This window comes from Chelonoidis abingdonii, chromosome 6 (genome assembly GCF_003597395.2).
Source record: "Chelonoidis abingdonii isolate Lonesome George chromosome 6, CheloAbing_2.0, whole genome shotgun sequence".
In the NCBI taxonomy this organism is placed as follows: Eukaryota; Metazoa; Chordata; order Testudines; family Testudinidae; genus Chelonoidis; species Chelonoidis abingdonii.
This window is the reverse complement of record NC_133774.1, coordinates 118,161,624-118,185,014: the sequence shown is the minus strand read 5'-3', so window position 1 is coordinate 118,185,014 and position 23,391 is coordinate 118,161,624. Positions and strand designations below refer to the sequence as shown.

Here is a 23,391-nt window from a genome sequence, read left to right as displayed (position 1 = left end):
GAGGAAGCTTGGGGAAATTTTCCTAGCCCTAAAAATGTTATAGCAGCTACTGACTTCTGGGATGCTCTGTGGTATTGCTTGTATCTGTCCCCAAGTGTCATAGTACTAAAATGCCTTGAAATAGCACATGCAGAATCTGCCAGGCAATAATAAAATAAAAACATAAAGTAAATAATAAAATAAAATAAGACAGATTAGACTTTACTGCTTAGGGCTTCAAAAATGGGAGTGGAAATATCTACCCTCCAAAGGAAGCCCTGACCATTATTTTCCTTCTATGCAAGAAAATTTTCAGACTTTAATGTTACACTAATGGTGTTTCACGTAGTTGTATGATGATGCTCTTTATATCATTCAATTTCATCTATTTGCAAGACAAGATTCCAGTAATCCCTATCTATAAATTTATATTTAGGATTTATTTAAAGTATCACTCTTATTTTCACTCAGATGTGTTTACTTTCTAGTTCCGGAAATGGAGTTTTTTCTAAGTATTACTTCCAAATATTTGTACAACTTACTAAAATATGATAGTCTGTGATTAATGTAGCACTTTAGTGTTTAGGACACTACAGCTTAGAACTGAAGACATTTTTGACAGCAAAACTTTCTTAGACTCTGACTAACAAAGCTCTGCAAAATTTACAATAAGCTATATGGCCTTAAATTTTGGTCTTACTCTTTTAAATGTAGGCATTGGTAGAAGAAAAAGCAATTTATGATCGTTGCGGCAGTAAAAATATGTATCTGAACATAGCTGTCAACACCCTTAAAAAGCTGAGGGATCAAGGTAGTCTCTCTCCAAATGGTAAGAAATTATATAGGGGAATGCGGGGGGGGGAAGGAAGGAAGTGATGCTGTCTGACACAGATAAAGATCATTCTGTTTTGCCTCATTAATGATTGTTTAAATTATGTTGGTGTAAACATGGGGTTTGGCTACACTTGCAGGTGTGCAGCACTGGGAGTTAAGCTGTCTTCGTACAGCTGTGTAGGGAAAGCACTGCAGTGTGGCCACACTTGCAGCATTTGCAGCAGTGTTGGGAGTGGTGCATTATGGACAGCTATCCCACAGAGCACCTCATCCCATTTTGGCGCCATTTTGGCATTGTGGGGAGGGGGCGGGTCATTCTGCTTCCTGTTCCAGTGCCCCGTGATGGATTGCTTCACATCCCAGCAATCCCTGTTTTTCCTCCAAGTTTGACGCTATCTTGACTCTCTCAACGGTTTCTGTGCAGCGCGATTTCTGTGGGAAATGGAGCCCGAACTGCTGAGGAGTATGCTAACAAGTCTTGCCAGCACATCACGTTTGGCAGTTGAGCCATTTCTTAAGATACAAAATGATGAGTCTGACGATCATAGCGAGTCGCCTGACGCGTACAACACGAAATTGCTGCTGGCATTCACGGAAATACTCAGCACCGTGGAACGCCTCTTTTGGGCTCCGGAAACAAGCACTGAGTGATGGGATCACATCATCATGGAAGTCCGAGATGACGAGCAGTGGCTGCAGAACTTTCGGATGAGTAAAGCCACTTTCATGGGACTGTGTGCTGAGCTCGCCTCCACCCTGCCGCGCAAGGACACGAGATTGAGATCTGCCCTGCCGGTGGAGAAGCGGGTGGCTATTGCAATCTGGAAGCTGGCAACTCCAGACAGCTACCGCTCGGTCAGGAACCAGCTTGGAGTGGGAAAGTCGACCGTTGGAATCGTGTTGATGCAAGTTTGCAGGGCCATTAATCGCATCCTGCTAAGAAGAACTATGATTCTGGGGAACGTGCAAGACATAGTGGATGGCTTTGCACAAATGGGTTTCCCTAACTGTGGAGGGGCAATAGATGGGGCGCATATTCCTGTTCTGGCACCACCCCACCTAGCATCTGAGTACGTTAATCGGAAGGGGTATTTCTCTATGGTTCTCCAGGTGCTTGTGGATCACCGTGGGCGTTTCATTGACATTAACACAGGCTGGCCTGGAAAGGTGCATGATGTGCGCATCTTTTGGAACGCTGGCCTGTTCAGGAAGCTGCAGGCAGGGACTCTTTTGCCAGACCGGAAGATCACAGTAGGGGACGTCGAAATGCCCATTGTGATCCTTGGAGACCCCGCTTACCCGTTAATGCCTTGGCCCATGAAACCATGTACAGGGAAGCTTGACAGGAGCAAGGACCGGTTCAACTACAGGCTGAGCCGGCGCCGAATGACTGTGGAGTGTGCTTTTGGCCATTTAAAGGGGTGCTGGCGATCTCTGTATGGGAAGCTAGACTTGGGGGAAAGCAGCATCCCCGCAGTTATATCCGTGTGCTGTACCCTCCATAATATTTGTGAAGGGAAGGGTGAAACATTCAGTCAGGAATGGACCTCTGAGGTTCAACGCCTGGAGGCTGAATTTGCACAGCCAGAGAGCAGGGCTACTAGAGAGGCCCAGCACAGGGCTACAAGGATTAGGGATGCCTTGAGGGAGGAATTTGAGGCTGAAAACCAACAGTAATGTTTGGTGCCTTGCAGGGGAGTGAAGTGCAGTGGTTACAATGTTAGTAGGAATCTGTTTTTCCTAAGCTGATTTGCAGTGCCTGTTTCTTTCCTGGGCTAAGGTATCTTTGACTTTCTGCAATAGTAAAGACTGTTTTCTAAACCAAGAATTCATTTATTGAAAAGAAAATAACTTTGCTGACAGACACACAACATTTTGGGAACCTAAAAGGGCAGGGGGTGCGGTGGGGAACTGTACAGTCACAGGTTTGAATATGTCCTGTCTGGAGTGCTGTGCAATGACTGCTGCACTTCAGGGTACCTATACTGCATGGTGATGGGGGTTGAGTGCAGAGGGTAAGGGTTGTAGTTCTCAGGGCTGGTTGGTGAACGTACAGGTGTTGGAGGCAGCTGGTGATGGTAAGAACCTGGATGCTGGGGAAGGGGGTTTTGAGCTGACATTGGGGCACAAGGGAAAGAGCTTTGGGACGGAGGGGGCCGGTGTGATAGTGCTTTGTCTGCCTGGCTATGAGCGCCTGGATAGAATCCGTTTGGCATGCCAGGAGGCTTATCAGCTGCTTTGTGCTTTTCTTCCTGGCTGCTGCATTTTTCTGGCGGATCCTGCTTTCCCTTTCCCTTTGCCTCCAGTCCTGCACTTTTTGATTCTCTGTGGCAGAGTGATCCATAACTGCTTCCAGGAGGTCTTTGCTTTTCCGCAGCTTCTTCCGGAGGTTTTGGAGTCTTTGAGCTGTTGATAACGCGGGCAGCCGAGAACTCAAGGTTGCTTGTGGAAAGGCAAAAAAGGCAACACTTAACAGAGGCAGCAGGATTGTTTATATCTCAGACAGTTTTTCCCACACAGTGAAGGAGTAACATTCTTCACAATAGCATAATTTTCCCATACCAAAGAGAGCACACACAACCCACAGGAGCCCCGAAATGGTGAGTAAGGGGGACTGATTGCTTCAGGACTGTACTATCCTCGGAGTTTCTGTGCATTGAGGAAAGCAAACAGCTGCAGGGGGCACCTACACTGAACACTCTCCCAACATTTTCCACAGGAATTGATCCTGGAAGATATCTCGTTGCTGTGGGTCACCTGGGAAGAGCAGGAGAGTCTTCTACAGCAATGCAGATTCCGCCCTGGCCCCTATGCAGCTTGCCGATGTGCAGCAATGGCCCCCTACCCCTCGCTATTCCACATCTAGGCAGGCAGGCATGCATGCATACAGAACCCTCCCTCCTCTCCCGAAAAATTTCCATCCTGAAAATAAAAGCCGCTTACCAGGAACCCTTTCCTCTGTTTGTCCTCCTCCAAGTACCGGCTGCTGTGACTGGCTACCTTCCTCCTGGCTTGAGAAGAGCTCCTGGCTGCATGCCTCCAGGGACTCCGAGGTGTCTCCCCCCACCCCAGTACCCTCACTCTCTGTTTCCTCCTCTCCCCCCCGCTCTGAAGTGTCCATCATGGTCCTCGGATTGGCGGTGGGGTCACCCCCAAGTATCGCGTCCAGCTCTTTGTAAAAACGGCAGGTCATGGGAGCAGCGCCGGAGCGGCGGTTTCCCTCGCGGGCTTTGCAATAGGCACTCTGCAGCTCCTTCACTTTAACCTGGCACTGCAGCGCCTCTCGGTCGTGGCCCCTTTCCTGCATGGCCCTTGATACCTGCCCATAGGTATTGTAATTCCTATGGCTGGAGCGCAGCTGGGACTGCACAGCTTCCTCCCCCCCAAACACTGATGAGGTCCAGCAACTCGCCATTGCTCCATGTTGGGGCTCATTTGGCCCATGGCAGCATGGTCACCTGCAAAGATTCACTGATTGCACTCCGCAACTAGCTGAGCAAACAGGAAGGGGATTTTTAAAATTCCCAGGGCAGTTAAAAAGTGGGTCACCTGAGGCCAGGGCAGTAGAGCTCAAACTGATGAGCAGAGTGGCTGAACAGGCATTCTGGGATACCTCCGAATACCTCTGGAGGCCAATAACAGCGCTTTTGGTGGCCATGCTGGCGGAGCAACGCTGCATCACCAGCGCTGCAGTCGCTATTCCCCAGGTCGAGGTGGAGTACAGCCAGCGCTGCAGCCAGGGAGATACAGTGCTGTATGTGCCTTGCAAATGTGGACGGTGAGTGAGTTGCAGCGCTGTAAACCCACCACCAGCACTGCAACTCTCCAGTGTAGCCAAGCCCGTGCTTCTAAAAGGTTACCAATGAGATGCAATGTTTTAATTCTTAAAGACTTCACTAACTGCAACAGGAAGTCTGAAGTTTGGAAGATGCATTTAAGTGTTTTTCTATTTTTAGGGCAGTCTTGTGGTAGCAGATGTACTAATACAACTGGATCTAGAAAATTGGAAGAGAAGAATGGTAAAACAATCTGATAGTTCTTACCTAAATATATAGCTTCTCCCATTTACATATAAACTGAGGCAACTTTTTTTCAACGTGAAATGAATTTTCATACCCAGTTTCCTGGTCCTTATTCCTATTGTTAGATTTTAGATATCAGCCCCAAATGCCACCCAGGACCAACATATGACCAACTTCTATAACAGATTGAGGATGCTATTTTTCAAATCACTGATCTTTCTAAAGACAAGGAAAGAATTGAATTTCTGTATGAAGCAAGAATGCTTTTCAGAATTGTGGTTTTGCAACCTTTTGTTAGTGTTAAGTAGTAACTTGCTGGAAGTCATTTAATATCTTACTCTATGTAGGGTTTTGGTAATTTTGTTTGCTGTCAGATGCGACAAGTGTATAATTTCTGAGAGTGATCAGGTAAATAAACTGTAAGATGATTCAGTATGACTGAATCAAAACCTTAAATGTGCATCTAAGATGTAAAATGTTTGTTTTGAAATTCATTGTCATATCTGCTCTAACCTGTCTTTAAATGCAATTAGATTTTTCAGGAATTGTTCTCTATAGAATTCTAAAAGACTATGTTCTGACTGAGGAACAATTGCATGAGAATGGCTACCCACAACCAAATCCTGAAAAACCTGGCAGTGCTATATTGGGTAATGGCATTACAAAAACAGCTGTATCTGATGGTAAGTAAATGAAACCAGAATTTGTAAATGTATATCTATAACAGTTGATATGGAAAAAACTGATTTTTTTTTTAAACAAAACTGCTTTCTCTGAAACTTAAACTTTCTTTTGGCATCTGGTATATATTGTATTGAAATTGTGTACAGTAGTGTTACATAACTACTTGGGCCCTGATTGTTGCAAGCTGTTACAAAATTCTTTAGGTTTTATTCTCAAATAATTCCATTAATGTTAGTAAAACTATTCGTGAGTGAAATTCTTGCCCAGAGTTGCATATTCTGTCCACAGTGCAGTATTAGTAAACCAAAAAGGTTTGAGAGTCTTTGACTTAAGTAATTGGATTAATAAAAGATAATACTTCAAGAATTTAATTTGTGAGTTTTAAAAAAAGCCTTAAGAATTTTTTAAGTTCTTATAACTGAAGCATACATCACAATTATGCCACAGGAATTCATACTATTTTAGTGCTTAAAAAAATAACTTGACCAGCCTTGGAAAACTTGTCATTAAAAATGTATTTACTTAGCTAGGCAGCTAGTTACTATGCCTATTACTTCTCTGATAATTGAAAAGGAAGATGATCTTGTATTGTTTCATTTGTCCAGAGTAGGGCAAGTAGGGTTTTTTTTTTTTTTCAAGGCTGAATTTTAATTAGTCATTGAACTATCATACTACTTTCAGCTTCGAAAAGAGTATGTTGTAGATGTGGAGAAATATACACTGTTACTGCTTCAGGAAAGCACATTCGTAAAGAAGAATGCAACTACCATTCTGGTAGAGTACTAAAACAAAAAGGTTAGTATAGTTCGTGTTCGCTCTTGATGTAAGCCACTATCAAAAATCATTTAAAAGAACTTTTGAATTGCTAATGTTTCATATTACGATTTTGTTTACCACCTTGAAGTGTGCTTGGATCGGGATACAGATAAAACTAGAAATATCTGCTGTGCCCTGAGGAATGTGGATACCTGGCAACATATCAAATGTCCATGTGTAAGAAGCCTGGGTTCTGCTACCCTAGTGTCATAAACAGATAGTAGAAGTTAATAGCACAGAAGTACTTTATATCTCTTTTGACTATAAAGGGTTAACAAGTTCAGTGAGCCTGGCTGTCACCTGACCCGAGGAACCAATCAGGGGACGGGAACTTCAAATCTTGAGGGGGAAGTTCTGTGGGTGCTGTTAGTTTGGTGGTGGCTCTCTCTGGTTCTGAGAGTGCCCAGGATGCAACCAGGTCTCTCCAATACAGGCTCTTATAAGTTACAATAGGAAGTACTAGGTAGATAAGCGCGAGTTAGGCTTATGTTTGTTTCTTTATTTGCAAATGGCATTTGGCTTGGAAGATTACAAATTTGTATTTTGCTGAAAAGATTTAAAATGATACTTGAATACTTACGCTGGAATTGACCCATGCCTTAGCTTAAAAACACCTGTACCTATCCATCTTAAATTTACAAAGATAATTTTATACTGTTTTTTCTGTTTAATATTAAAGCTTTTCTTGTTTAAGACCCTGATTTTTTTATTCTGGTGAGACCCCAGGAGTGGGTCTGGATACACCAGGGACTTGGTGGGAGAAAGGAGGTAAGGGGAGAAGAGAGTGAATTTCTCTGCTGCCAGGATTACTTCTCTCTCAGGGAGAGTCTGGGAGGGGAAAGAAAAGAGGGAGGAAGGTGAATTCCTTTTTTTTTTTTTGTGATTCAAGGAGTTTGAAACACAGTGATCTTCCAGGTAGCCCAGGAGGGAAGCCTGGAGAGGCAACGGGTGGGGAGAAGGGTTACTTCCTTGTTAAGATTCAGAGGCGTCCTGGGTCTTTGGGTTCCCCAGCAGGGTTTTGGGGGGGACCAGAGCGTACCAGGCACTGGAATTCCTGGTTGGTGGCAGCGCTACAGGTTCTAAGCTGGTAATTAAGCTTAGAGGAATTCATGCTGGTACCCCATCTTTTGGGCGCTAAGGTTCAGAGTGGGGAATTATAACATGACACTTAGACGCACCATCATGAAGTGAAGTATAGGTGCATTAAAACATGTCCCTTGCTTGAGGAAAGTAAAACAAGTACTGATTTGTTTCAGTTGTTTGACTGCTTTTTGAATTTTCCTTTTATGGCAGTTCCTGGTGGCCTGGAAACACGGTATAGCTGTTGTGAGGGAGTCGTTGGGTCTCCTGGATGCCAGGTTGCAAAGGTAGGAACATGTTAGCATCGCTTCTCAAACTTTTTCACAGTGGGAATCACATCTTAAGAAACAGTGTCTCAGGGACCCACTTTCCACTCCAATAGCAGGGGCTGTATACTTATGATCACAAAATAGCCCTGTGGCTATTTTCATGGAAATGAAATAGGAAAGTTATTGTATCGTTTCAGCTATTTCTAATATAATTAGGGTTGTGTTTTTTCCAAAAAGAACCCCATCTAATTTTGCTTATTTTTGTCTTTTTCCTCCATTCGTTTCTCTCTCCAGGAAAAAGGGGAGCCAGCACCTTGTGACCAGCCAGTTACCCATGACCCCCCGGTTGTCATATTGCTTTATAAACTTGACATCTATCTTTACAGAAACTAGGGTTTCTGTACTAAGATTTAGTAGGTTGAGTGGAGAATGTTAAATAAGGCTCTCCTGTTTAATTCTAGTTTGTATCAAAGATAACTTTACACTCTCAGCAATTGAATAACACCTGGTCTGCACTTAAAATGTAGATGGACAGGCTTGTGTTGTTCGGAGGTATAAAAAATCTCTGCTACTGAACGAAATAGCTGTGCTAATCTAACCACCCAGTGTAGATGCAGCTAGGTCAATGGAAAAAAGGTTTCCCTTGGTCTAGCTACATTTGGATGAAGAGATGGTGGCCATACACTGATACTAAAAACCCCTTCCATCAGCATAGGCTGTATCTCTATAACTATGGAGTTATGCTGGCATAGCAATAAGATGCTTATTAATCACATTTTAATGCTAATGGAAACTTCACAGCTCCATGTCCATGATGGCCGAAAGGAGAACCTGGAAGGCTTTGTGAAGACGTTTATCAAACTAACTCCAGCTGATGGAAATCATGGTGTGTTTGCACTCGACTGTGAGATGGTATGGTTAACTTTAGGCTTCTTGAAATATTCAGCTCAAACCAAACATTTGTCAGCTACTTTTGAATGTTGCTTCATAGGAAATACTGTGTATAATTTTGTTCTAGGAATAAAAAGTGGTGGAATGGTTTTCCATTAAGATTTAGGCTAAACTGGATGCATTTTATCTATGAAGAATGATACAGAATTGGAGGCTGTTTAGTATGAGCTAAATAAAACGTGACTACTGTTATTACATCCAGAGACTACGTCTCAAGCTTTCCTTAAGGAGCAATCAATATAGAGAAACTTAACTGTTGCGGCAATCTGTGTTGGGTTTTTTTGGAAGGGAAACGAAACTACATAAGTGTGGTTGCAGGAAAGGGTAGGTAACGCGATTATTTTGACTCCACAGTACCTGTGTGGTTCTTTCATGTTACGTATCTTGTATAAAGAGCAAGAAGCCCAGAGGTGACTGACACATCCTAAATTCTCATTTAATACGTGTTTTGTTTTTCTTTTTAGTGTTATACAACACAAGGTCTGGAACTTACTAGAGTGACAGTGGTTGATTCCAGCCTACAGGTTGCCTATGAGACACTTGTTAAACCAGATAATGAAATCATAGACTATAATACTAGGTATGCATATCTTTAAAAAAACAAAACAAAACCTAACATTTGAAGATGATAGTGCCTTAATTCGTGAACTGTTCATTTTAATTCAGTAAAAACTCAGTTCTGAGAAGTTACATATATATTTACTTTTGTTAAACTTTCTTCTGCCTATTGGAGGTAAATTTGGATACAAAACAATTGGCTACCCCCTTAACTTAAAACAAAAACCTCTTTGCTACATTATATAAATTTTCCCTGTTTCTCCCCAAATGAATAGTTGCATTTTCACGTGACTTTACTTACACATTTAGAAATATTGGCGTTTGTGATCCCTGTCTGAAGCATGACAACTTTTGTTACTTAAACTTAAAAACTTACTGGAGTAAGATTTGATGAATGTGGCTGCTATTAATGCAGATTCTGTGTATATCCTATCTCCCTGTCAATCAGGCAAGAGGCATCCATCCTGGATGCAAAAGCTTTTTGGCTTCAACCTCCTCAGGATCCTCATGCATTCTGTTCCAAAGTCTTGATTTCTGCCTTTGCTGAAGTAGCAGCAAATGTCTTAAGGCAAGACAACCTTTTTAGAGGTGATTGCTTTTTACCTGCTCTGATCCCCTATCAAAGGGGAGGAGGAGGAGGAAGCCCAGCAAATGCCAAGTCTGTGGTTCTTGCCTCAATCTGTCAATAGCGGGACCTGTGTCCTTGCAGTACCCCAAATCCTCCTTCATTCTAAGTTTACGTGGACAATCTGCAGCCAGCTGTCACAGTTTTTCTAAAAGCAGGGCCAAAGCCAGTAACCTCATTGTCCTGGCACCTATGCTGGAGAAGAGAATAAAAATTGTTCTATGTCTAACTTTACCTAGTTTTGGAATTTGAATGCTACAAAAAGGAATCCAGAGGCTATATTTCTCACTTACTGAAGCTCTTTTAAATCTATCGCAGATTTTCTGGAGTGACAGAAGAGGACTTGAAGAACACATCCTCATCTATTCGGGATGTGCAGGCAATATTGCTAAACTTGTTCAGTGCAGATACTATTTTGATTGGTCACAGCTTAGAAAATGATTTATTTGCTCTTAAGGTAAAACATCTAAACATTAGTTCCATGAAATTTCTACAAGATTTTTTTTTTTTAAAACCTGTGCTATCACTAACTTTAACTTCAGAGCAACTGGTCTTTGGGAAAATATCTTTAGAATAAAACTGAACTTATTGCAGGATATAATGGTGCCCAGTTAAAGTAATGAAATAGGAAATAAGTTAAGATTTTGGCAGATAAATTTGTCAGCATTACACATGCTGTGGTTCATCATACACATTATGGCAGATTAAATGAATAGCTTTCATATACTTAGATACAGAATAGAAAAAGGTATCAATACAAGCAAGCAAACGTCAATGAATTCCTTTTTCTTTTGTTTTTTTGTGTGCTTTTAACTATGCATTTTCACATCACCCTTGCATTATATTTTCCTTGTTGTTAAATGGAGGATGGCGTGGAAAATCTGCCACTATTTACCTTTTTAGCATAAACTCTAATGAATTCACCAACTGCTTATAATTGCCTTAAAACAGTGGGTGCACACTTAATAATTGAGCATATATTTGTACTGAATCACTGCTGAAGCAAGCATCGTTCAACACAAAACTTCTTACTGTATGTATTCAGTACTCAGGTTTCTAACAGTCAGAATTTATTGGACTGACACTAGTTATTTTTAAACCTGTGAAAGGCACTAGTACTCAATGTAAGATTTCAACTAAATGTAAAAAAGAAACAGGCATTTGGCATCCTAGTAGGGAGTCCCTGCCGTTGATTGATATTCAGAAGCTACAATGGTGAATTGTTTTCATACAACATACGAACTTATCAGGGTGCTTTTCACACAGTTTTCTGGCAAGAATAAAAAGTGGTAAAATATTAGCTTGTGGCCTGAAAATAGTTGATAGTTGTTGACTGTACATCAAATTAGCAAACTTCTAGATTGTGGAAGTAATATACATAACACTTTTCAGAACATATAAAGACAGCCCCTGCCCTTAAGAATTTGCAATCTAATAAGACCAGAGAAAACAGGAATAGTATGAAGAAATCATGGGTGAGACCAGTGAAAGGAAGTGGGTTATAAAAAAGTATTTATATGTGACAGAAGTAGTGCTTTAACGATGAGAATTTTTACAGTTTTATTTTATTAAAGGGAAAAATGTAATTGGACTTGTGATCATGGATGTCCTTAATACAGACCACTGCAATTTTTTTTAACAGCTCATTCATAACACTGTTGTGGACACAGCAGTGGTGTTTCCTCATCGGCTAGGCTTGCCTCATAAAAGAGCACTTAGAAATCTAATGGCTGATTACCTCAGACGAATTATTCAAGATGATGGTAGGCGCTTATTTTAGTTTCTATATAATCCATTGGTGATTTGCATAATAAAAGGAAAAGCACCAAGCAACAACCAATCTCAGAGTACGATTGTTGCCATTTAAAAACTTGCTAACTTTGTCTTAGATGAAATTACCTCAGTATTAGCAGCATTCATTGTAGTATATATAAAATACTGCAAGTGTAGATGTGGAAGTATTTAAGGCACAAATGTCACCCTTTAACTTGCCAACGATTTTTTTGTGTGGGAATGATGCTCTTAATTTCACTAATTAAGGGATAGAATCTTGTGTAAGATTGCCTTTTACATTAGTTGCGCTTTAACATTCCTTCACTTTGAGACTCTCTTCTCCATTTTCTCTCCCGTGAGTAATCTCTCTCAAAGCAGAATTAACTTTCAAAGTGCAAGTTGTGTACCTATGTTTCAGCCATTTTCATTTATCCACATGTCAGTTATTTTGGAGGATTACTTTTAATCCACTTTTCAAATGCAATATTCAGTGTGTTTAATATTTTTTTTCTCTCCTAGAGGCAAAAGTTCTAATAGTGACTTCATTTTTTTAAAATAAAATTCTTTATACAGAACTGATGTATGTATCAAATGTATAGAAACATGTGAGCAAGGAAATCATATTGTCTACAAGTAGCACTAATGGGGAAAACTGATTTGAGGGAATCAAATATCTGAGAATCAAAATGGAAAACATAATGGGTTATGTCTGATAAATATTTTACATGCATATTTTAAACACACATTCACACATGCTAGCTAGAGACATGACACAGAAGGTTTTTTGAGGATGCAAAATACCATCCTTAAAATTTCATTGGATTTCAATTTTAAAATTAAAAATGAATTGCTCAGTTGGGCTTAAAAGAAAAATCAGTATAACTACATACACAGTATACATGTACAATTACCACTTCAGACTAAAATGAGACATGCTGTACATTTAGTCATCTAATTGAAAGCACTATTTTAATGAGTTCCTAGACACACTTTTTTGAGTCTTGGGGAGAAAAAAACGGAAACTGTATTTCAGATTAGCACTTCTGTATTTAGCTCTTTGTTAACACAGTTCTTCAAATACTGTCTTGATTGACAATCAGTTCTCACTTTCAGAGTGCTTCTATTTGTATGGCTGTCCAACTGAATGAGACATAAGCGTGCTTGGGGAGGAAAAGGGGCAAAAAGGGGATTCCAAGGAAGAGCAGGCACAACCTTTAAGTTATACAAGTTGTGTTCAAAAGTTGTATCTGAATGCGTTTGCACTCAAACTCCAGGTCTATGAGGCTCCTAATTGGCAACTGTCTGTGATCATGTAGTCTAGATGACTAGTTGAAGGCTTCCTTTCAATAAGCACTTAGTTTGTATAAAGGGAAATATTCTCTAAAGACACCCTGGATCTGATATCTCACATTCCTTGGCTTCTAAATTCTACATATTACACAAGTTTAAATTATGAAATTGTTGTTAGGCATAGTTTCCTTGAAACTTAGAATTTCTATGGTGCCTACAAAATGTGAATTAATACCTGATGTTAATAGGCTTTTCAGTAATGGCTTATCAAACAGAAAACGTCCATACATAATTAACCAAAGTAATGGCATGATCTTGTTGCTTTTACTTGACTCCTTCCTCACCTGATTCCCTTGCTACTATTCTGGCCACTCTGTCATGCCCAGTGTTAGATTATAATCACTTCAGGGGCAGGGAACATGTCTGATCTGAGGTGCCTAGCGTGCTTTTTGATACTGTAAAACAAGTGGTGGTGTCCAGAGCTCATGTGGAAATGTTCAGTCATATCCTGAACTACTTTCTCTGTAGTCGACAATATTTGTCTTTCATTTAATAGTTTTAATCAATAAAGACTTAAAAAAAAAAAAAGTATTCTACTTTTGATCTCTCTAAGCAAATATCTGACACAAGATGCCTTGTACCTTTCAAACTTGTTGGAATCTTTCTTGGCTACTGCCTTGTCTTAGAGCTTTGTAATTAGAGGTACAACAGCATCTCTACATTAAGCCTGGATTCAGTTTTTCACTTAAAGCAGAGATTCGGAGAATGCAAAATAGTGCCTCTTCCCCAGACTGGCAGGACACAATCTGTGGGTGATGTTTGAACTTCTGGGAATTTTCAACTAAATCTGTTAAGTTGGATTTAAATCAGACTTTTTAAAAATGGAAACTAAGTGTTTTTTCCAGTGTGTGTTGGGGTGTTTTTGTGCGGTGTGGGGAGGGGAATTCTTTTAGCGAACAGTTGTGTTATCACCTAAACTCCTTACAAACCTTCCAAGAACATACATTTTAAAGAAATGTGCATCTAATTAAGATATATATGAGAGACAGGTCTCAATAAATTAGGTAAGTGATGCACTTATAGGAGTTCTTCACTTTCAGATCTCAGTCTCCAAGTTTTTAAGTGTATCAACGTCCTGGCTAAAAGATGTCTGAGATCCTTTCTGAATGTGTGAGAATTTCAGTAATAGTCAATAAATATGTAAATAAACAGGTAACCAGCAATGCAGACTTTTATACCAACAAAGCTAGAACTAAACTCATGAAGTTAAAGCCTCCTGTTTGCTTTCTGATGGAAGAAACTTGCCATATGATGAAGACAACTTTAAATGTTTTTGTATAGGATACAAAAGGTCTTTGAAAGACCTCCATATTATGACATAGGAATTTGTTTGGAGATGACACAGTACTTAATATGTTGTATTAAGTATTTACATAGCTGGTACTTTGTATTTTATTATCTTAACTTGTACAAATTATTTCTTCCAATTAATCTGGAAGGTACAGTATTCAGGATTCAGTACCTCTGTTGTTGGGCTCTGCTTCCTTTGAGTTGATGGAAATTTTGCCACTTCAGTGACTTGAGCGGATTCTATGCGCAAAAAAAAAAAAAAAAAAGGCTAAATCATGTTCTTAAATGGTATTAACTCCTTTTGTATGTACTTGTATCACTCATCTTTATAGATGTAGCTTGTATATGGTATATGTGACAGCACCATATTCTATTTTTTTAAAAGATTTAAAGCATGTTTCTAGCCTTTGAACATCAATCACTGTTTTGTATGGGGACTTATTTTAATAGCTTCTGGGCTAGTTGTTCTGTTGTCTGTAAATCTTGCATATCTCATGAAGAAGAACACCAAACAGTTCTGTCTGCTTTAGACAACATTGCCCATCAACCACCTCACCTCATGCTACCAGATGGAAATGCCCACCACCGTTAGCTCAGAGACAGAGGATGGCTGCCTGCATGTTCTGAAGGACAAATGGGAAATGAGTTCTGCAGGTTTAAATGCTTCAAGGAAGACTGGAAAAAGAATAGATTTTACAGCCTCCTAAACTTTCTGAAATCTTATTGCCAGCCACTGAAGATACAAGATACATTTTTTAAATGTTAATGAAAAAACAGGCATGTAACAACTTTTATTTAAGTCAATAGGAGCTGCAAATGTGTAGCTGGAGGGGAAAAATCTTTTCATCCCAGATTATTCCTCTTAACTTTTATAGAACTTCTAATTTTAGATTTAGCTCTAGCTATTGTCAAAGTTCAGTTTTCCCAGCAGGATGTTCTATCAGGTGGTCTCACGCCAAAGGCCAGGTGTTGAAATTCTCATTCTGTGTGGGGCAGAGGCAGATAGGTCTAGTTTTACTATGAAAGCAGTGCATTACTATCTTACCTTCCCTGCAGGGTGTTTTCATTTTAAAGTAGACTTGCAAAAACATAAATTAACTGAATTTTGCAATGAGACAGTCAGGATATAATAGATGCATGTGGACTGGTGAATGCCAGCCTTGATCATTTTTCCTGTGTAGAGTACATGCCAAACATTTTTCTGTTATCCTAAAATCAAGGATAAGTACACCTGGTAGACAGTCAGAGAATGCTCATGTCAATTTAGCTACTCCGTACGAGGTAGTTCTACCCTTTCTTAGTGAAATATCCGTAAAAATGTGTATTTGTACCTATTACTGCTGAAAAGTTTGGTACTCCTTATATGTTGCTATGGAAGTGCTTTTGCAAATTCCTGTCATATCAGTCTAAATACTGAATTTCAACTGTCACCTGTTTCCTGCAAGATAGTCAGGTTTGGTAGGATGTTTGTGAACAACCCAGGAGCCATAACAAACTGCATATGGAAACTATGTATTACATAGTTAGTAACAAGCAAACTTACCTTGCAGTTTTTTTTTTCAAGACTCTATACTTAAGACAACTGATCTTTCAGTGATATTTTCTTGTTTGTCCATATGCAGGGATGCTTTCTCACAAATGATGGGCAAATAAGTGTCTGATGTAGATCATGCCACTAACCCTCCCACTTTCAGTTATTGCCCTTCCAGCTTCCCATTCCTGAATTAATTTTACTGCTGTACGCCAATTATGATGTTCTGCAACACCACTGTTCTTGTAGGATTTTTTTCTTTACTTCTGTTTCTCTTCCTTCCACTGCATCTCATCCATCCTCTACTTCCTCATGTCACTAAATTAGTTTTAAATGCAATACCTATATACGCAGTATGCTCACAGATGTCCTAGGTTGATGTAAATATTTGGTAGGTTGCTGGTTTACCATCCTATAGTTCACTAGCCAGTAGTGAAGCTGGGCCCTCTACCTCAGTCAGTTCTGGAATAATTGACTCTTCTGCATGCTATGTTTTTCTTCTTTGTGATGGACACTATCTAATGGGAAAATGTTGCTGTTTACTACTACTTAAATATGAATATTTTGTTCCTTCATAGTTGGTGGCCATGATTCTAGTGAAGATGCTGCTGCTTGTATGGAACTGATGCTTTGGAAAGTAAAGGAGGATACTAAGGGCAGAAAATGGTGACTTTCTTCAAGAACATCATAATCAACATGAAACCACTTCCTTTTCCATAATATTTCAGTATTAATCACAGTTTGTGTATGTTGTAGGCAATGGGTGCTATTACTAATAGTGCTAGTGTAAAAGTATATCAACCCCCCCTGTAATTACATTGGAGATTCAGTGGCGTGTACTTAAACAGTCTGTAAGGGTTTTTGTATAAGAATTATTTAATTTTGTATGTTTGCTATTCAGTGTGTAATTTTTGTTCAGTGTAAAACGGTGGCTAGGTGGGGGGGGTAGGTTCTGTACCTCCTATTTAACAGCTTTGCACTGCTGATGATCTGAACGCTAAGAAAAAACTTGGTTTTTCAATTTTTAAAACGTGTACTAAATTATCTTACAATACGAAACAAAGAACTAATCTACCTTACTGCCTTTTAAGGTGCCACTGCTGCTGTCTGCAAATCACACAGGGACAGTAAATTTCTCTCCTACTTCTCTTTGACCCTGTGCCTCTCTTCTCTTCTCCCCCCCCCCCGCACCCCCAAAGAGTGGTATAGAAAAACAATAAAGTGGAGAAACACTACAATCTTCTCACCTATGTCAGTTTTTCCCAATAAATGTATATGTTAAGTAAAATCCAGCTAAAATAGAAGTTAGGCTATCTGTAATCTGTACTCTTGTTTATGGAGTACCTAATGATTTATATCTTCTGTTTTGACCTGTTTTTGTTAAACTTGCTTTATAAAGGTGTTTTAGTATGGTCACTTTTTTTCTTTTTTTAAGAAAGAAGAGTTAAAAAACAATAAGCTGTCAGTTACAATCATGAACCTACAAAAAAAAAATCCAAATTAAAGGTGTTACTCTTTACTGCAAAGGACATGTTGGCCACTTATTTCTCACAAAGCTACCATGTTTTTCTTCGTAGACCCTTATGTACTTCCATAATCTAATCCATAATTTATACTGTACACTAGCTACAGATTTTAAAAGTGATTTCTTTTGTGGTAGAGAGCAGATGGAGTGCATTGAAATCCTTCCAGTATTATAGCTCAGCCTGGATACCTGTGTCATGTAGAGTACACAACATTTATGCACTTTCTTGTTAAAGATTAATGAAATAATGTAAAGGAAAAAATGACACCAAACATGGAGGTGCTAGTGCATGGAGGGTGGAGTAAACAACTGTATTCCAAATGAGTTTCAGGTTAAGCACCTGCTAGAAATAACCATATGGTAGAATGCTGTGCAACAGTACACCATGACAGAAGGTTCTTTGCACAAAGTACACTTAACTGGAAAACATGGGAGGCTGCCTGTGGAAAAGCCCAATTTCATTATTACCCTTTCAGGGATGTGTCGTTTCCTCACATAGATTGTATTACAAGTTAAACTTGACTGAAATTAGGAGACACATACTACTACCAAGGTATAGATGGGTGGTTTTTTCCCCTTTCAAATATTGACTTTACAAGACTTAAGATAGGTGCTTGCCACATCCAAAAGAAACTCATTACTCAGCTCTGAAAAGGCCACAGCTAGCACTAATCAAACTTTTGTTTACAGAACTCTCAAATAGCAAAGATACAAGTGCCAAAAATCTTTCTATCACAGCAAAGTAGTAGAAAACTTTCTCTAAAAATGACCTGAAATAGAGTTGTATCTAAAAACTCTGCTAATGGGTGTGTTATTGTTTGAGGAGAGGGAGACTGCAGTGAAAGGGGGGGGCTTGTTTTGGGGTGTTTTTTTTTTATTGGCTGTGTGAGCTGGCCAAGGAGAGACAATGTTTAATCAAAACTTTTCTGCCCCAGGAAGAAGGCTGAATGCAAATATGGCTTAAAACAATCAAATGAGTTAATATACACATAGCTCTGAAAGTTGTCTTGGACATGATTAATTTATAAAATGTAATGGTGTATGTACAGAGCTACGGCATATGTTTACATATAGCTACATAAAAACTTTTAATAGGCAGCCTGTGGACTGATGTAGCCATTATACCATCTAATGGGGTAGCTACAAATGCAGGCCCCCGCTTAGTGTCCCCAGTCTGGAATAAAGTACCTTCTTAGGGTCAGTGTGAGGAAAAAAGCTCATGCTAACACCAGGCCTGTAGAACTAGAGTCCTTTGCAGAACTGGAGAAGGGGCAGAGTGAGGGAAGTCTTAACAGTTTATTGTAAAATATGCTTGATCAAAATGTTAACTTGCATGATTATGGCTTGAGCAGGTACTTTCATACACTGATATAAATGTTTGGTTGTTTGTTTTGTTTCTTTGGTTTTTTGGGGGGGGAGGAAGAATGTGTGGTACCTTGAACATGTCACTTTAAAGTCTTTTCCCCCCACCAGATTTCATATAGTTGTCCTTGATATATCTGGGAACACGAGACTCTGTCTAGGTTTTGCATTTACAAGGCATTTTGAAAAAGTAAATGGATGCCCCACCCCCTTGACCAACTGCAAATGTATGCCCCCAAAATGTGCGATGTAAATAGCATTACACATAGGTGCCTTAACAAGCCAACTGATGTACAGAGTGTGACCCTGTGGTAAGAGTATTGGTCTGTTATTATTTGTCTGAACAGCTTTTTGAAAATATTACAGCTGTGACATTATATAAAGTGATCTGCACTTTAGGCAGACTGTGGCCAATCTCATTTTTGCATCTCTGATGCACGTAGATCTAAAACACATCTTTATGCCTGTATATATTGTCTTTATAGATGGTAGAACTTTGTTTTCCTGTAGCAAAAGGAAAAGCCTTTACAGCCCCTTCTGCCGCCATGCCATTCTTCCCAGTAGTTTTTTTCCCTTTAAAGCTTGGCTTCTCTATGCACTACCCGAAACATCCAATGACCCAAGAGGCATCGTGTTGGTATACAGAGACTATGGCAATGGGACGGCAAAGAAAATAGCTAATTCAGGGGTCGGCGACCTTTCAGAAGTGGTGTGTCGTGTCTTTATTCATTCTTATTTTAGGTTTTGCATGCCAGTAATACATTTTAACATTTTTAGAAGGACTCTTTCTATAAGTCTATAAAACTAAACTATTGTTGTATGTAAAGTAGATAAAGCTTTTAAAATGTTTAAGATGTTTAATTTAAAATTAAATTAAAATGCAGAGCCCCTCGGACTGATGGCCAGGACCTGGGCAGTGTGAGTGCCACTGAAAATCAGCTCACATGTGTCATAGGTTGCCTACCCCTGAGCTAATTAGATTAGGATCACGGAGAGATACAGTTTAACATGTACTTAAAGCACTGACATGGGACTCAGGAGCGAGCCGTAGATTCAGTTTTCAGATCTTGCTCTGTGGCCTTTCCCTGTCTATCTGTAAAATGGGCTGATAATTTTTTGACTCACTTGTGACGTTATCTGATTAAAATTGTTGCAACCACTGTTATATATTTGCAGTGAATCTTGTAGAAAGGTTGTCAAGTGAGGTGTCTATGATGTGCTGGTTAAGATTATGCTGCCTGTATGCATGTATCTTCTTCTTCTTCTTCTTTTTTTTTTTGACATTAATAAATATTGGCTCTATATCTGGATTGCAAATGTTTGCTCCTCGGGTAAGGCCCACAAAATTATTAGCAAGCACATCTTGGCAGGACTATTCAAATTGAATGACCCAACAAAAGCACATTTAACTGACAATAGACCATGGGCACGCCCATCTACACTTAATGGAATTTCCTGCTGTGACTAGGCAAAACGCATGGACATGTGACTTGCCAATGTGACACCAAACTCCATCTTGTTGCTGTACTTTTCCACAGTAAGAACATGGGATTCCCTCCACATGGCAAAAGCTGCAAAAGGGCCTGGAAACCTCTCCATTTTGTCTTCAATCCTGCTTCTTACTTTGCTACCAATTGAAGCTCTGAAAAACTCATCAAAGCTGTGGCTATATTCCAGCCTCTTGACTTAAACTAGCAGTTTATTCCAACACTGCTACAATCTTGAACCAAGAACTTTGTAATTACTGTATATAGTTGAGGCTTTTAACCAATTTTAATGCTCATCTTTCTTTTTTTTTAATCAATAAACTTTTAGATACTAAAAGATTAGCATCAGTGTGGCTCAACCTGTCCCGCCTCACTGATGCCTGTGGGGGAAGGCTGGTGAGGAGGGGATGTGGCGAGAGGTGGGGGCGGGGACCTGGGGGAAGTGGGGTTGGGCGTGGAGTGGAGGAAGATTCACCAGGCAGCAGCAGCAGGGAGGGGGCCACCAAACTGTCACCCAGGGCCTGAGAGCAAATTAAAATTAAAGCTCTTCATCTGACAGGAAATGTCCAGATTCAGTTGTCAGACACACTAATGCGGAAGGCCTTTATACTGAAAGGTAAAAAATATTCCTATCTTCTTGAACATCACGTACAGTAGTTGAATGATGTGTAGGAGTTGAGAACCTTTTAATAATGCCACTGAAGGAAAATATTTCAAAGGCTTTTTGTTAAAGGCCATACAGTAAACTACAGGCAGGAACACAAGGAATAGGCTGGCCACAAGCAAGTAAGTGAATCTTGCCTATTTATAATTAACTAATGATCTATAATTAGTCAGTGCATTATTAGACTCAAATACAAAATGAAAAAGCTGCACTTGTAGCCAAACTGACTTCTTAGAAATGTGTTTTACAATATGTAATACATTTATGAATGCCCATTCGTTGTGAAAAACACCATGTAACTTTCTAAAAATACCACCACACTCTAATATTTATGTTATCAAGTTAAACATTTATATTTAATACAAGAAATTGGCTATTAAACTGAATGACAAAAAACAAACAGCAATTGCTAGTATCGCAAAGATGGCAGCTAGTTCAAAAGCTCTAGCAACAAATTATTTTCAGGGCTCACTTTTACTGCTGATTTCCTAAAGCGGTGTTGTCTGGTACTGCTACAGCATTGTCTGTTCTCTGGAGAGATGACACTGTTTTGGCACGTACACAAAACGTGCTGTGTTAGACTCACCATAAAATTTAGCTACTGAGATATTCTCTGTTATCATTAACGCTTGGAAAATACCTAGGGTAGCAATGTATAATGCATTTCAATGTGTGTCCGCATGGGCTACTTAATCACCACATTTCCCGAAAAAAGATTCTATTGTGTGTGAGATGTAGCTCAGAATTTATGACGTTAATCCATTACCACTCAAAACAGTATATACACTCCTACAGTGTATGGAGGCAGAGCTTGCTGTAAGATATACACACTGTTATCTGTAGTTCAACAATATTGTACAAAGAGCTATACACAGTTCTACACAGCACATCCCATTTGTGCCCCAGAAGACTGAGTTTTTGGTTTGTTTAATATATGATGATTTTTTTCTGTCTTAAGCAGCTTCTTCAGCAGAGCAGTCGATGCCTGCATAGGTAAACTTCTCATACAGCGTGGTATTTACATATGTCTGAAAAAAAATGAGAGAAGTTGAAGTAGGTGATGCCCTTTTTTTTTTCTCAAGTGCACCAAGCTGTGCGCTAATTATTGAGCAGGCTATAGACCTCACTAATTGTGTCTCATGAACTTTACACACGTATGCCATGGAAAGATTTAACCTTTGGACTGCAAGCTAGCACAGCTATTCAACCTTACCTTTCGTTCCTCTAACATCCTGTTCAGTGACACCAGGATCTGAGCAAATGATGGCCTTTCATATGGTTTCTCCCGCCAACACTGTCGCATTAGGTCATACCTTTAAAAAAATCAGACACAACCCATGATGACGTGGAAGCATGTCACTGAAGACAATGCATCCAGAGTCCATCTTAAGTCCGTGACACACAACCCCAGTTTAAGACTGGAATTTTTCAGACACACCTCTAAGAGGTGTACCAATCAGCCCTGACAGCCATGCTGAGAATTGAATGGCCACACTCCTTCCCCCTCCTCCAGTCCTCCCAGAACACATCCACCGCACTATAGGTGGGGAAGCAGGAGGCACAGGAGCTGTTATAGCATTGTTTCACCACCTGAGAAGCTTATTAGGCACTCCCAGACTCCCGCAAAGGAATTGGCTTTACTGCATGGCACATATCCATGTTTATGATCTCTTCCATGGCTTCCACCAGCATAGTACTAATTATATTGGTGTTGCCCAGGTCTGCTAAGGTAGCAAACCAATGTTAATCAAAACATGCTTTGTTTTTGCCTCTGCACGTGCATATTTGGGCTTAAATTTTCCATGCTTGGCCTCCTTGAAGATGATTTTTTTGGCGTGGAAACTTGTGGTGGTTTGCAATAGGACAGCCACCCAGCCTGTACAAAGTATAGCACCTTTGGAGGAGAATTGCTAGATTATTAAATATGAGGGGAAAAAAATCACAGTTGCTGAATCATGGCATCCCTGAAAACTGCTAGCTTCGCAGTAAACAAAGAAAATAAATACAATAATTAATGCACTTGTTTGCTTACACCTCATCATCACAATTGAGAGGCTTTTCCAGTCTGTACCCTTGTGGCAATTTCTCATAGAGTTCTGCACATGTCATCCCACAGTATGGTGTTCCACCTAAAACAGAGGAGTTTAACATTGGCTTAAGCAAATTTTTCTGGTGCTATCACAATTAAGGATAACCGCGCTCAGCACAAGAGCCACAGGATGGCTCAGCAACAAAATATTTGATGAAGGCAGGTAAAGCTGAAGGAAGTGTGTACTGAGTAACTGGATTTAATAATAATAATTTTATTCATTAGTTCTTCTTCGAGTGATTGCTCATATCCATTCCAGTTAGGTGTGCGCGCACCGTGTGCACGTTCATCGGAAGATTTTTACCCTAGCAACACTCGGTGGGTCGGCAGGGCGCCCCCTGGCGTGGCGCCGCTATGGTGCCGGATATATATCCCTGCCGACCCAGCCGCCCTTCAGTTCCTTCTTACCACCCGTGTTGGTCGTTGGAACAGTGGAGCGCAGCTTAGCTGACCTCCGCTTCCCTAGCTACTCGTAGTTCTTGTGTAATACAGTTATAATCCT

The 23,391-nt window shown here is 40.0% G+C and overlaps 3 protein-coding genes across 5 annotated transcripts in view; 1 reads left to right on the top strand and 2 right to left on the bottom strand.

Moving 5' to 3' along the window:
• Positions 1 to 16,432, top strand: part of LOC116826868 (uncharacterized) — a 45,563-nt gene extending 29,131 nt beyond the window's left edge. Inside the window, 9 exon segments of the mRNA XM_075067467.1 lie at positions 694 to 859; positions 5,369 to 5,518; positions 6,201 to 6,314; positions 7,629 to 7,702; positions 8,486 to 8,596; positions 9,100 to 9,215; positions 10,137 to 10,275; positions 11,461 to 11,581; positions 16,341 to 16,432. Coding sequence (XP_074923568.1) covers positions 694 to 859; positions 5,369 to 5,518; positions 6,201 to 6,314; positions 7,629 to 7,702; positions 8,486 to 8,596; positions 9,100 to 9,215; positions 10,137 to 10,275; positions 11,461 to 11,581; positions 16,341 to 16,432 — 1,083 coding nt within the window.
• LOC142047005 (uncharacterized) lies at positions 2,630 to 4,265 on the bottom strand. The gene is made up of 2 exons (XM_075067373.1): positions 3,757 to 4,265; positions 2,630 to 3,255 (listed from the first exon to the last, which is right to left on the bottom strand). The coding sequence occupies exons 1-2, from the start codon at positions 4,226 to 4,228 to the stop codon at positions 2,630 to 2,632; spliced, it is 1,098 nt and encodes a 365-aa protein (XP_074923474.1). The 5' UTR covers positions 4,229 to 4,265.
• A 4,408-nt stretch (positions 16,433 to 20,840) lies between the features above and the next one.
• TEK (TEK receptor tyrosine kinase) overlaps positions 20,841 to 23,391 on the bottom strand; it is a 68,185-nt gene continuing 65,634 nt past the window's right edge. For all 3 annotated transcript variants that reach the window (XM_032783904.2, XM_032783905.2, XM_032783906.2), the window contains 3 exons: positions 22,833 to 22,929; positions 22,014 to 22,113; positions 20,841 to 21,828 (listed from right to left, as the gene is read on the bottom strand). In XM_032783904.2, the coding sequence (XP_032639795.1) occupies positions 21,754 to 21,828; positions 22,014 to 22,113; positions 22,833 to 22,929 (272 nt within the window). In that variant the 3' untranslated portion in view covers positions 20,841 to 21,753. The remainder of the gene's footprint in view (positions 21,829 to 22,013; positions 22,114 to 22,832; positions 22,930 to 23,391) is intronic.

Excerpts from the sequence above, each read along its gene's own strand:
- LOC142047005 (XM_075067373.1), bottom strand. The coding sequence starts at position 4,228 with ATGGCGAGTTGCTGGACCTCATCAGTGTTTGGGGGGGAGGAAGCTGTG. Across the intron at positions 3,256-3,756 it reads AACAGAGGAAAGGGTTCCTG|CAACCTTGAGTTCTCGGCTG; the intron begins GTAAGCGGCTTT and ends CCTTTCCACAAG.